At 38.7% G+C, this 12,761-nt stretch overlaps 1 protein-coding gene across 50 annotated transcripts in view; it reads right to left on the reverse strand.

Annotated features, from left to right (window-relative positions):
- The window catches only part of KCNMA1 (potassium calcium-activated channel subfamily M alpha 1), a 444,344-nt gene that overhangs the window by 55,459 nt on the left and 376,124 nt on the right, over positions 1-12,761 (reverse strand). For all 50 annotated transcript variants that reach the window (XM_032116877.1, XM_032116876.1, XM_032116875.1 and 47 more), the window contains one exon: positions 799-922. In XM_032116877.1, coding sequence (XP_031972768.1) covers positions 799-922 — 124 coding nt within the window. The remainder of the gene's footprint in view (positions 1-798; positions 923-12,761) is intronic.

Consider the following 12,761-nt stretch of genomic DNA (forward strand, 5'->3'; position numbering starts at 1 on the left):
CACCATCGTTGGCTACGCTATGCCACAGTGCAGGAAAATCTAAGAGAGCAGGCTCGGGAAAAGCTTTATGAAGTGCGACAAAGTGAAGATCCACCAGGGATTTCATTTCAAATAGAATCAGTTTTGCGTACGAGATCTGCACTCAGTTACTTGCTACTCTTAGGTGTGAGTAAATGAACACAAGTGGCATAAACTTTCTAAATAAGCTGTGATAGGCCTCCTAATTGTTTTTAATTACTTGAGTCAGTTTGATGGGTTTTCCCAGTTAAAGAAATAAGACACACATAGACAGGGCTCACTGCAACATGCTAGAGATAGAGTAGGAGCACTACTTGCTCTGGCCTGTTTGGGCATCTTGAAATATTGGGAATTGAGAGAGAAGTTCTAAGAGAGCAAAATAAATAAAAAATCAATTAACAATAATGAATAAACATCAATAAATAAGAGGCAAGTCAAAACAACACTTGCCTGTGTTAGAATCATTACTGCCTTGTGTAAAGAGAAAAATGGGGTATGTAAGGATTTAAGTATTTCTAATCTGAATTCTCTAAAGATTTAAACCAAATACGCAAATTTCAGTTTATGAAAACAAAATTCCCTATACTGGACAAATTTTTATTGTTGCACTGTGCATAAAGATTTAAATGATCACAATTCTTTAACCAAAAATCCTAGCTTTGGTTTCACCAGTCTGTGCTCCTGACTTCAATACACTGGATTTCGTGATTGTAGAGACTAATTTATTAATCCATTAGACATCAGTTCTATGGTTTAACACAACTTATCATCAATACCTACCAAAATGACCTTTTCAATGTCTTTGGCTGGACACCAATGAAACATCCCTGTAGAGTCATATTTTTTCACATTGGCATCCATATTGTCAATCTGCTCATTTCCAGGAATTAACAAGGGGTCATGCCTGGGGAAAAACAAGTTGAGGACAACATAAATGGAAAATACTATGAATTATGGATGGAAAAGATATCCCAAGAGCTGTTTACAAAGAGGGATAAAAGTAAAAAAATGAAATGTATTTACACTTTAACATGCTTTCAATAAGGACATTTTTAAACAAAAGCTGCATATCAAAAAAAAAGTTAATTTTTAAATTTTGGGTGCAGTTTCAAAAACTTTCTGTACTTGTCTATACCAATAATAATTTAATTTTAAATTGGGTTTTCTGACACCATCACAACCATGTAAGTTTTCTTCTTTCCAGTTCCACTCCTCTGAAACAAATATCAAAGTTCCTATAGGCATTTGCAATGAAGTAGAAGGGATAGGAACAGAACCCCATGCTGACTGACTGGCATAAGTATGGAAAGCCAATTACTTGCTTTTACCACGTACAACTTCTGACGTGATGCTCTTCACAGTAAAAGCTTTAACAGGCTGCACTTTAAATATTTTAGCAATTTGCCCAATCATATTTTGCTTTCCCAAACTGAAGCCCTTTAAAGATTCAACAGTATGTCATTTTAGAGCAGACTGACTAACAAATGCCCACATCTGGAATACATGATTTTAATACCAAACAACAATGTCCATTTTCTCTGACAACTCTACCTGTGATAACCCTCTAAGTGTTTCTGCAGCAACATTTTAAAGCACAAGGCTTCTCAAAGGAGAAGCAAATGAAAGACATTTTTATGAACTTGCTCTCCAGCTATATAGCTACATCTAAGCACAGACACATACAGTTCTCTAATTTATATGCTAAAATCAAACATTAAGCTAAGTACTAAGTGACTCCAACACTCTCAGATGCTGGTGAAGACCCCTAAGTGACTGCATTATACAGTAGCATTAGCAAAATTGTATTCACAAGATACAGGGTAAACTGACCCTAAAATCTTTTATTTAGCACAGGTTAATAGTGCTTTGTCTGGAAAGCCACAGTCTTTACCTCAGGTTTTTGTCATGAATGCTTGAAATATCTCGATACAGAATTGAGACATTTCAAAGAAGAAAGTATTTGCAATGTAAGAATATGCTAAGTACTCTGAAACAGATATCCAAATTTTAAAGCAGTTTGCCTTTTGAAGCCTGTTAAAGAAATGCCCATATTGCCTGAACTCTTAAAACAGGAAAGTTTCCTGCTTTTAAAGCATTCGAACCAGCATGCTGTGGTGAGACCCTCTCTTCTGCATGATCTGCTGAAGCAGACTGTGAACATAGTGTGTGATACAGGTTAATTTACCCTGAATATGGTATGCTAAGTTACCATGAAAGCAACAGTTGCATTCCTATGAACAGTATAATCTCGAATTCAGTCAGGGTGAACAATTAGTGTAATTTCACAGCCACTGATTACAGAGCCATTGAAATCAGTGGAAAATTCTCACGCATTTCACTCAAACAGGGTCAACTTCAAAGAAAGCTGCTCCAAAAAAGTTGAGAAACTATCAATACAATGTTCCCTTTAAACCAGAATCTACTGATGCTTTAAGACAATCAAGGCCCTACATAGCAAAGACATAAGTCAGACTCATCTGGAAAAAAGAAACACTATGTTTTCAAAGTTTTTATATTCTCTCCAGAGATACAGTTCAGTGATTTCACTATAACCCACTGGCAGCAGAGAAGCCCTGGTGGACTACCTGGAGTCTCTGACCCTACCCCAAGCTGACTAATGACAGGCCTTGCATAAGTGGATCCTTCCTCTTTTGTAGGAAGCAGAGATGAAAAAGCTGCATCAAAGGGGTTTGTCAGGGGGGCTTGGTTGACGTATTGTTGGGGTTTTTTTATTTCTAGAAAAATATTGAGACTCTGCATTCTCTTCCTCCATCCATCACAAGATGAAGCCATGGTAGTTTTGTCTGAGAGCTGACTGTGATGCTGCTTATTGGGCATTCCCCATCTGCTCAGAGTTGCAGGTGGTACAGTAAGATCTGCAGCCATGAACACACTTCCATTTGAAGGTTGTACTAATGTTCAGACAATATTTAGTGGTGCTCTATACCAGCTATTTTTTCTAATGGAATGTGTTAGCTATGTGTTTCAAAATAAGAAACTTTGCCAAAAGATTAGGAATTTTCAGGAGTTTCCACTGAGAAATGTTTTTCTTTCTGTTGTTTCAGGGTTAGGGTTTTTTCCCTAATACTTTCACAGAACATTTCTTCATGAGTTTTTCTAGAGGAGCACTGAAACAAAAGCAAAGCTCACTGGTCAAATCACCTTCTCTTCCTTTCAGAAATCAAGCACATATAAGAAGGAATTTTCTTTCCCCCTTATCCTTCATCAGAGGAACTATAATAAATCACTTCTTAAAAAATGCCACATTCTAGTTTTGTAATCAGTGTTTCCTTTCTGCTCTGAGATTTAAAATTAAATAGATCATCTGAAGTTTTAACACAAATGAATATTTAGCAATACTCTAATCCCAGTCACAAAAATTATTCACAAAAATGATACAAATTGAAAGGAATGTTATAACAAAGCAGTTGGTAATGGATATCTGACATCCAACTATGGTCAGCTGCCTTGAGGTTTGAGGCAATTTTTAGAATATGAGGGCTTAAAGCCTAGCATAGTTCTTTTGGGCTTTGCATTCTAACAGGGAACATTCAAAGTAGCTTGTGCCAAAGGTTTATTAGAATATTTTAGGCTTAAACGTAAGTAGGCTGAGGGAAGAACAAAGAATGTGATTCATCAGCTATAACTCCCTGTTGAAGCTTTAGGTCACAAATTGTGATTTAAAAAAAACCAAAAAAACCCTTTAGGTTTTTGGGGTTTTTAAATCAATACATGCATTTATTTGCAGTATCATAAACTGTTTGGACTCTCTGCTTTACTGCTTGGAGTACAGCAAGTGGGAACCTTAAAGCTAGCAAATAGGATGGGACACACAACATGAAAGCATGCTAAGAAATATTATTGTACTACTTTTACTCTAGGATAATGGGTTATTGCCTGAGAAGGACTCTGTGATATGACTAGCCACATTCTGTTTCACAATCTGTGGGGTTATACATATAAGTGTGTTTATTAAATTTAAGTCTTCTAGGCTAAGATACTATTTAAATCTCTCTTTAATCAATGTTCTTTCATTGTTCTCAGTAAAGTGATCCCTGAAGATGTCTCTGGATCTTGGAAACTCTGCTACAGGTCCACCTTTGTCCTCAGATGTTACTGAATGTATCAGAAGATACACTGACTTATATATTTAAAAACAGAATTGATCAGAACAGTGATAAAATAGTATTACTACTTTGGATATACACACCCTCATTAATTTGATGATCCAAACCTGTTTTGCAAATACTAAAAATTAATTAAGACAGACACGCAGAGAGGCCAAAGCTGTCAAATCTGCCTAAGGCATTTGGACACCCTCTTCCCATTAAAATTTATACTCCACAAAGCATTACAGTCATTGCCCTTACAGCCAAACCATGGACTGAATGTTTCTAGAGCCTCTCTGCCTCCTCATCCTTGAAGATGGCCTTGTCAAGCTGTGCTTGAGTCACACTGGCAGGTTACTGTAGAAATGCTTATATTCATGCTGCAGCTATTATGTTCTCCAGGGCTACAAAGTCAGCTGATTTAAGACTTCAAATTGTAGGAAGAAAAGCACTTTCTGTAAATTAAATCTCTAGTATTTGTTTTAATTAAGATATTGTTTTTCATGACTTGCAATGACCAAAGCATTTGGTCATTCTGGCCAGGAAAAGACATGTATAGCCTGTATGGGAGGAAACGAATCCAAGTTAAATTTCCCTCATCCATAACTCCAGCTTAAAAATAGCTTCTCTGGTTCTTATGGCAGATATTACATACGCATGACTTAAAATGAAGAGCAAAATACCATCTTTTCAAGGTTTTGAAGAGCATATAATGCCACTTATGTGCAATTAAACTTGAAAATGATGCTAAATGCCATGATACAGCTGCAAACCCAAAAAGCCTGCCTGGAAGAAAACAGCCTAAAGCAAAACCATAAATCCCACTTACAGAAAACCTACTGCAAGGAAGTCAACGTTACATTTTAAAGAGCACTACTTCCCTAGCACACATTTATAACTACCACAAAATCTGAGTTTTTGAGTCTGAAACTTTTGGGTCTGAAACTTTTGGGTACTGATGGGGAATGTACAGAACTGAAAAGACCATTCAGGACTAAATGGCTGCCTCACTAAATGACTATTGTTAAACATACCCTTGTATTATGTCACCATTGTCTTAGCCCTCTTGCTATTATTCATATGTAATTGATTACTAGAGCAACATACCCTCCCTGATCTGCAGTGGAATTAGTCCATGTGCTGAGCATTGGGAACAAGAATACTGTGTGACCAGCAGGGAGGACCCTGGGTTTGCATGAAAATAAACTGCAATCTCTTAGTCTTTACACATTAGTAAGACAATGTCTTGGCTACTTTTTATTCTGCCCTCTAATAAAACTCTTATTGTCAACAGCAAAACACACCTGAGAGAAACACAACTCCTCTTTAACCTGTGTTTGTTAAGAGTCTGCAATTGTGCTGTTCTCAGGTAGATACATCTGGATTTTGTGCACAAAAAACTGTTTAGCAGTCTCCTCCACAAGATTCAGGGTCGTTAGTCACTTTGCCTGTGGTTCAGGAATTTTGAGTTTTCCTACCTGACTTATATGTTTGTGGGTATATCTTAGCAAGTGTGTGCACACAGATACTTAATTTTAGGAGGAAGGAGTGCATTTGCTGAAGGTAAGAGAGGAATTGAAGACACGCTAAAGAATGTCTCATGCCTTCGAAATTTCTCCTACAACTACCCTAACAAATTGTGGCAATTAACATGCTGTTAGTGTTAGATGTATGCAGCCAGTGCAGGTGCTAATAATTGAAAAAGCATTTAGAGCTTTTACACCCTGGCTGAATATTTCATGATGTGCTGCATGTTTCACTATTTACTCAGTGGGCCTCTGTCACTTCAATCTTCTCTGACTGCTTTGACTGGTGCTATAAAGCTCAACTAAGATAGAGTGACGGCTTGTCACAGGAAAACTCCACTGACTCCAGCAGCTCGCTGGGACTAGCTATGAAGGTTGTCACGACATTCTGATGGAATTCAGCAAATGTTTTGTGACTAATACACCCAACATTTGTCGGCTACCATTAGCCATTCCCTGTGACCCTGCAGTCTGTGTGGATGGCATTAAGTTGTAATGAGAATTTGTTGCCTATGTGTGTTACACTAATGACACTCTCTCACTGATCTTTCCTTCCACAGGTTAATCAGAAATGAAATTTGTAAGGATTCAGTGCCCAAATGCACCAGGCTTTAGAGAAGAAAACCCAGTGTGACAAGAGAAAGAAAACCTGCATTTTACTGCTAAATGTTTTCATTGTTATATTCAGAAGCTTTCCTAATATTACTAGATTCTCATACTGTCCTTTTCCCTAAATCTAGGAAGAAGACTATATCTAATACAGAGGTTGGTACCCAGTGTCTTGTACAGTTTATGGGCCGAATTACAGTGTTAGTTCTCCTTTCTTCCCTCTTACTCTGCCCAGATATTGCTGGTTTTATTATTCTCAGAAGCCTTACTGAAGATCTCACATTAATTTATCAAGACTACTAAGAACACTGATATAAGGCTGTTTACTGTAAGAATCTTGCTTTTAAAAGTATCTTGATACCTCAGGACATGATCAGAATATGCTTCTGAAGTACAAAGCCTCTCACATAAAAAAAGTAATGAAATACTTAACTTCTAGACTTTTGCACATGCAATTTAATGAGGGGGACACAAGACACACAGTCCATGTGTCTTTTGTTTTTAATATTTCCCATTTAGATCTACTGAAGATGCAGAACTAGCAATCTTTGAGAGGTAGGATAATGTACCTGAAAAAATAATTTCTCATTTATAAAAAATAAACCCACAGTTAAGTGGCATCATAAAATATAGGAGTGTTTCTGTCACTTAAAAGAAGTGTGTGACCTTATGATAAAAGCTATCACTTTTTCAAGTCAATGTTTATAAGAATACAATTCTTTCTTTAAACCCAGTTTATAGCTAAAGAGCTTTTTATTTCCACTGCCTTGATCTGAGTCGATCTTGTCTTACCCTGAACTTCATAAAAATAATATTTTTTTTTTCTGCTGGAAAATTCTCCTTTCCTTTCCTGACACTGCTCTCTTATCCCAAAAAGACTTGTGCAAGATTTCAAGTAACCTCAAAAAACCCCTGATACTGCTTTATTCCTATGGTTTATAACACAACTACTGTGTTGGGTTTGCATGGTCAGGTTTTGGTAGCCAGGGGACTACCAGGGTGGCTTCTGTGAGAAGCTGCCAGAAGCTTCCTCCATATCCAGTGGATCCAGTGTCACTTGGCTCCGGACAGACGTGCTGCTGGCCAAGGCTGGGCCAATTAGAAATGATGGTAGCACCTCTGTGATAATATATTTAGGCAGAAGGAAATAAAAGTTATTGTGCAGATGTAATTGCGGCCAGAGAAGAGTGGGGTGAGAACATGTGAGAGGAACAGCTCTGCAGACACCAGGTCAGTGGATAAGGAGGGGCAGGAGATGCTCCAGGCACCCAAGCTGAGGTTCCCCTGCAGGCCATGGTGAGTATCATGATGAAGCAGGATGTCCTCCTGCAGCCCTCGGAGGTCCATGGGGATGCAGAGATCCCCCTGAAGCCTGCGGAAGAGACCCACGCTGGAAAAGGTGGGTGCCTGAGAGGAGGCAGGGACCCCATAGGAGGCCCATGCTGGAGGAGGCTCCTGACAGGGACCTGCAGGCCCATGGAGAGAGGAGCCCATGCTGAAGCAGGTTTCCTGGTAGGACCTGTGACCCTATAGAGGACTCATGCTGGAGCAGCCTGTCCTTGAAGGACTGCACTCAGTGGAAGAGTGACTCAGATTGTAGCAGTTTGCAGAGAGCTGCTGCCTGTGGAATGGAATCATGTTGGAGAAGTTATGGGGAACCCTCCCATGGGAGGGACCACACACTGGAGCCAGGGAAGGACTCCTCTCCCTGAGCAGCAGGAGAAACGACGTGTGATCACTGACCATAAACCCCATTCCTCATCTCCCTGCACCTCTGGGGCGAGGAGGTAGACCTGGGAAGGAGGAAGAAGTGGGGGGAAGATGTTTTAAGGTCTGTTTTTACTTGTCATTGTCCTGCTCTGACTTTGTTAGCAATAAATTCAATTAGTACCTCTAATGCAAGTCTGTTTTTTGAGGGATCGCAGTCATTATCTCAACCCATGAACCTTGTGTTATATTTTCTCTCCCCTGTCCAGCTGTGGAGGGGAGTGAGACAGCAGCTTTCATGGGTGTCTGGCATCAGCCAGCATCAACCCACTACAGTCTTTTCAAAACCTGGGTACCATTCTTCAAATCAAAAAGCTAGTTGTTCAACAAAGAAATGGAAAGGAGGGAGACAAATCAAACAGGAAACCAAAGTTACCAGTCCCGGGTCTATCAGGAGTCAGATAGGCTAACAGATACTACCCCCTATCATTTAAATAATTTAATTCTATAATATTGTTAAAAACTGGTGTAAGGTAACATGGTGATCACTGAATTACTCGTTGTTCATGTTGGTTGTAGTGAACTTGTAAAACAGAATCAAGAAGTGAATTTTGCTGTTATATATCTGCTGGGTTGCAGCTTGGTTATCATTGCATATTACCACTGCATAAAGTCAGGATACAAATTTGAGAGTCCAAGATGGAAATTTCCAAGGCTGAGGGACATAAATATATACCATTATTATGGTTAATCAATGGGCTTTCACTTTTCCAAACCTTACCTTCATATCTGGTTTAAGGGAGTCATGGAAAATGATCAGAGTCAACTTATTTTACCAGTTTTGGCTTGAGAAACGCTTTCCCTAGATCTGCCATCACTTTTTTTTTGGTTTCTATGAGAAAGCTCACAGTTTCAGTTCATGGAAGGGCAGCACTACAATGGCAGAGGCAATACAAATTCATGCTGAGTGGCACTAGCAGAAATGTGTATGCACATTTAAGTGTATGTGGCTTAGTGGGTGGATGAGCAGAGAAATGTGCACAGCCATTGTTCATATACTTAAAATATTATATACAACTTCAGGAAAAAAGACAGGAGGTTTCCTCCTCAACTTCAGATAAATAATCTCATTAGGCTTCTGGAAATGTATGCCAAAGAGCTCACTTTTTTTCCTATGTCATTTAGCTGGGTCTTGACAGTTTCTGAGCAAGTTTTATTGTTTGGTTGGGAATTATTTTAGATCCTCGATCAAAAAAAATCCTCAGGCTTACGAAATTCTCCTTGGCAACACACTGAAAACCCAGTGTCCTCTGATGCCTCTGATTCTTACGAGATCAGGGACACTAATGATAATGACCCTTTGCTGAGTATGCTACTTGTCTAGAGGCCTATGTCAACTACACCACTACATCCAGAGTGGACAGGGACAAACTATTTGTTTGCTCTTCAGGCCCCTTGGGCCCTGTCATATGCTATTTGTTCTTGCATTAAGAGGTAGTTTGACTCAGCTGGGCTGACATTTCCTTCAAGTCAGTGTATTCCACTCATGCAGTAGCAGCTACCAAAGCATTAAGTACAGACTTGAGGCTCAGCAACAATCATTTAAGTGGCTTTTTTGATTCATATCCAGGGCTTTTCACATTTTTACTGGTCATTCTGAATCCAAAATGACATATTTTTTTAAAACTAGCTTTGCTATTTGATATTCAGGCGATATAGCCTCCTCATAGTTAACGTGACTGCTCATCAATAACACGCACCAGAACCTGCAACTGAGATGATGAACAGGGACTGATATTGCTGCATGATACCAGAGGCATTGATTGGTTCTACCCTTCTTCTCCACCTCATGAAGGACACCCAACATGTGATTATTCTCTCAGTTACAGCTTTCCTTCCTTTTCCTATTTAAATTTTACTTTTTACTGTAATAGGATGTCCACGTGTTCACATCTTAACAGGAGGAGTATCCATTTTTTCCTGTTGGAGTTTAAGTTATTTTTAAAAAGTATCCATATTCTTGTGGGTTTAATGGGACAGACTTTTGCTGATGTAAAACAGGTAAAAACAGTCATGACAATGCTGAGTATTTTTCTGGTTAATTTGCATTTGTGGGTATTGTTGGAATTTGAAGGATTTGTTTCTGATTGATTAGACTCTTCTAGTACTGCATCAGTGTGATTCTGCTCATGTCATTTGATGTCATGCAGCATTCAGTTAGAACAGTGATTTCCCAAATGTGAGTCTAGACCATCTGTGATGTACACAGAGCATTTGTATGTCAATTGTGTATTTATATCAGTTAGTAATTTATTGTAATTTAGAGCCATCAAAAAGATGCCATTAAAAAGATGTCTCCAATCTATCTATCTGGATCATATTTGGTAATGCAGATTTCTACTTATGTGTTAGTAAATCTCAAAGATTCGCACTCTCTGACCAGGTCAGACCACTTGTCATGAGGTCCCACAGAATCCCAATGATACCATTTCCATCCTGTGGTACCATCTCCATCCTCTGTTCTAATCTAGCAATAGCAGAAATCATAAAGTTCTGTCTCATAGAGTAATACCCGCTTCCCTGATGCCTCTGCCACTGTGGGAATCTAAAACTTATGCATCATTTCCAACATTATCTTAACTGTAGGGTTGCTCAGAACATGATTCGAAAGTCACAATTCAGATTTCAATTTATAAATCAATTTTTCACATATTTTTTGTTTTCATGCTCCAGACTGCTTGTCTTCCAGGCTCCTTCTAGAGCCTCTGGATCTAAAACCACAGCTGAGAAAAAGTTTACAAAATAGCCAGCCCTTTCTGGGTGGGTGGGACAGGGGAAAAGCTCACTTGAAAAAGGAACTTTTAAACTAAATGTAGGAAAAAACTTCCAAAGATAAATATCAGCTACAGACATGACGGTGCTTTAGCTGATTTACCTCTTGGGTACTTCTAGCTGACATACACTAAGGATTTCTGGACAGGCAAGCAAGTACCTGTCACTTTCTGTAATTTACAAGGATACAAAATAGCAGGTAATACAGTCCACCTTTGTTTTTCAGAGAGGAGAAAAGAGTTTGACCACTACAAATAAAGGTTAACATAGCTCTCTTCTGATTCATTCCCCTTTGTCTTTTTTAGCACCTTGAACCAAAGTTAAGTCAGCGTAGATAAAGAGTAAAACGAAGAGACAGTTGGGTCTGGAGAGAAGCTGAGGGTGCAAACACTGGGCTGGAGAATAAATTTAGCAGTAACAGAGAAGAGGAAGAAAACAATGTCTGGATTTGGAAGCCTGGCAAGTTCTCCACTCACTGCTCAACCTGTGTTTAGCAATTCTGATGTGCTACTGAGCAGACAGCTCAGGCTCAGGACGACTACTCTCCCTCAGTCCCTCTTCAGCAGGCAATGAAAGCAGGCTGTACTTTGAAAATCTTCCCCCATCATGCAAACTGACACAGGCATGCTTTTCAAAAACCCACAGCCAATCTGTTGATCATTACTTATTTACAAAGGCCTTCGGGCAGAAAGTCCTGTAAAAACCATACTTGATACGGTATACACTAGCTTTTTCTGCTTGTGGAAAAAAGTACCCCTAAGGCTACCTCAAACCATCACTTTCTATTGCACATAAAATGTACCGTGTAACACTAAAGTATTTAATATATATGGTATAATATATCTACAGGAAAGGCATTTGTGTAGAAGTATGTTACCCTGTATTTGGTAATTTGATGTTTTGCTGAAGGCTATGACTTGAAAAAGCCTGCACCTAGTACAGAGGACCTGTCATCTCAGTACTCAAGAGCCAATAGAATAAAGAAGTACCCTTAAGCAGCAAAACTTTGACACAGCTTTGAAGCATATGAAAACAGTATAACTCCCTAGAATTATTATTACTCAAGATCAAAGAAATGAGGCATACTTTACATAGCAAACAGGGACAGTGTGTTCAGCTCCAAACGTTTCAGCTCTTTCTCTCTCTCTCCTTCTCTTTCTTTTTACTTCTACTTCCCTAAAATTAGAATCTGAGAGAAGGTGAAGGGGGGGAATCTCCACATGTTTAAATTTTAAGCAGTTAAAACAATTAGCACCAGATAAGAGGATTGTCCAGAGGTAAGTAAATTGAAAACGATGCTAGCATGACAACTGGCACTATAAAAATGAGAAGTTTGCCAGTATGCTCATTTTATTCTTCCTCATAAACTGTAAACAAGCATGTAAATCAGTGTCATATGGGCAAGGCTGAGCTAACAGGAAGGCAGAGAACTTTTAATGATACATTTAACAGAAATAGATGGTCAATAGGAAAAAAAAAAAAGCCACAGCTGGGTGCATTTTCCCTCTGTGAATCAATCTCACTTTTGGTTCTGTAGTCTAAACAGAGATGAAGATGATTTGTAGAAGTTACATCCCTGAATATGCCCTATATTGCAGAAACAATAAACAAATACGGATGCTTCTGTAACTGGCCAAAGAAAATTCTAGTCTAGTGACTAAAATACAAAGAGAAATATCACCTAGCTGTATCCAGAATCGTTAAAGGAACAAAATCATTGCCAATAATAAAATTCATAAGTGATTTTATATATGGAAAGAACTGTATATTTATGTCAATTTTTTTCACTTAACCTCTGTGAGCAGTCACAGTACATAAATCTCAAATTGCACGAATGTGTCTGTTTATATATGTAAATAAGTTTACATATTTCTGTATGTATACACACAGCGTACACACACACGCAGTGGAAAGTCTCTGCTATGGTATTTATGGATACAACTATGGACTGGGGTTCTAG

The sequence above is a fragment of the Corvus moneduloides genome, chromosome 8, assembly GCF_009650955.1.
Source record: "Corvus moneduloides isolate bCorMon1 chromosome 8, bCorMon1.pri, whole genome shotgun sequence".
NCBI lineage: Eukaryota > Metazoa > Chordata > Aves > Passeriformes > Corvidae > Corvus > Corvus moneduloides.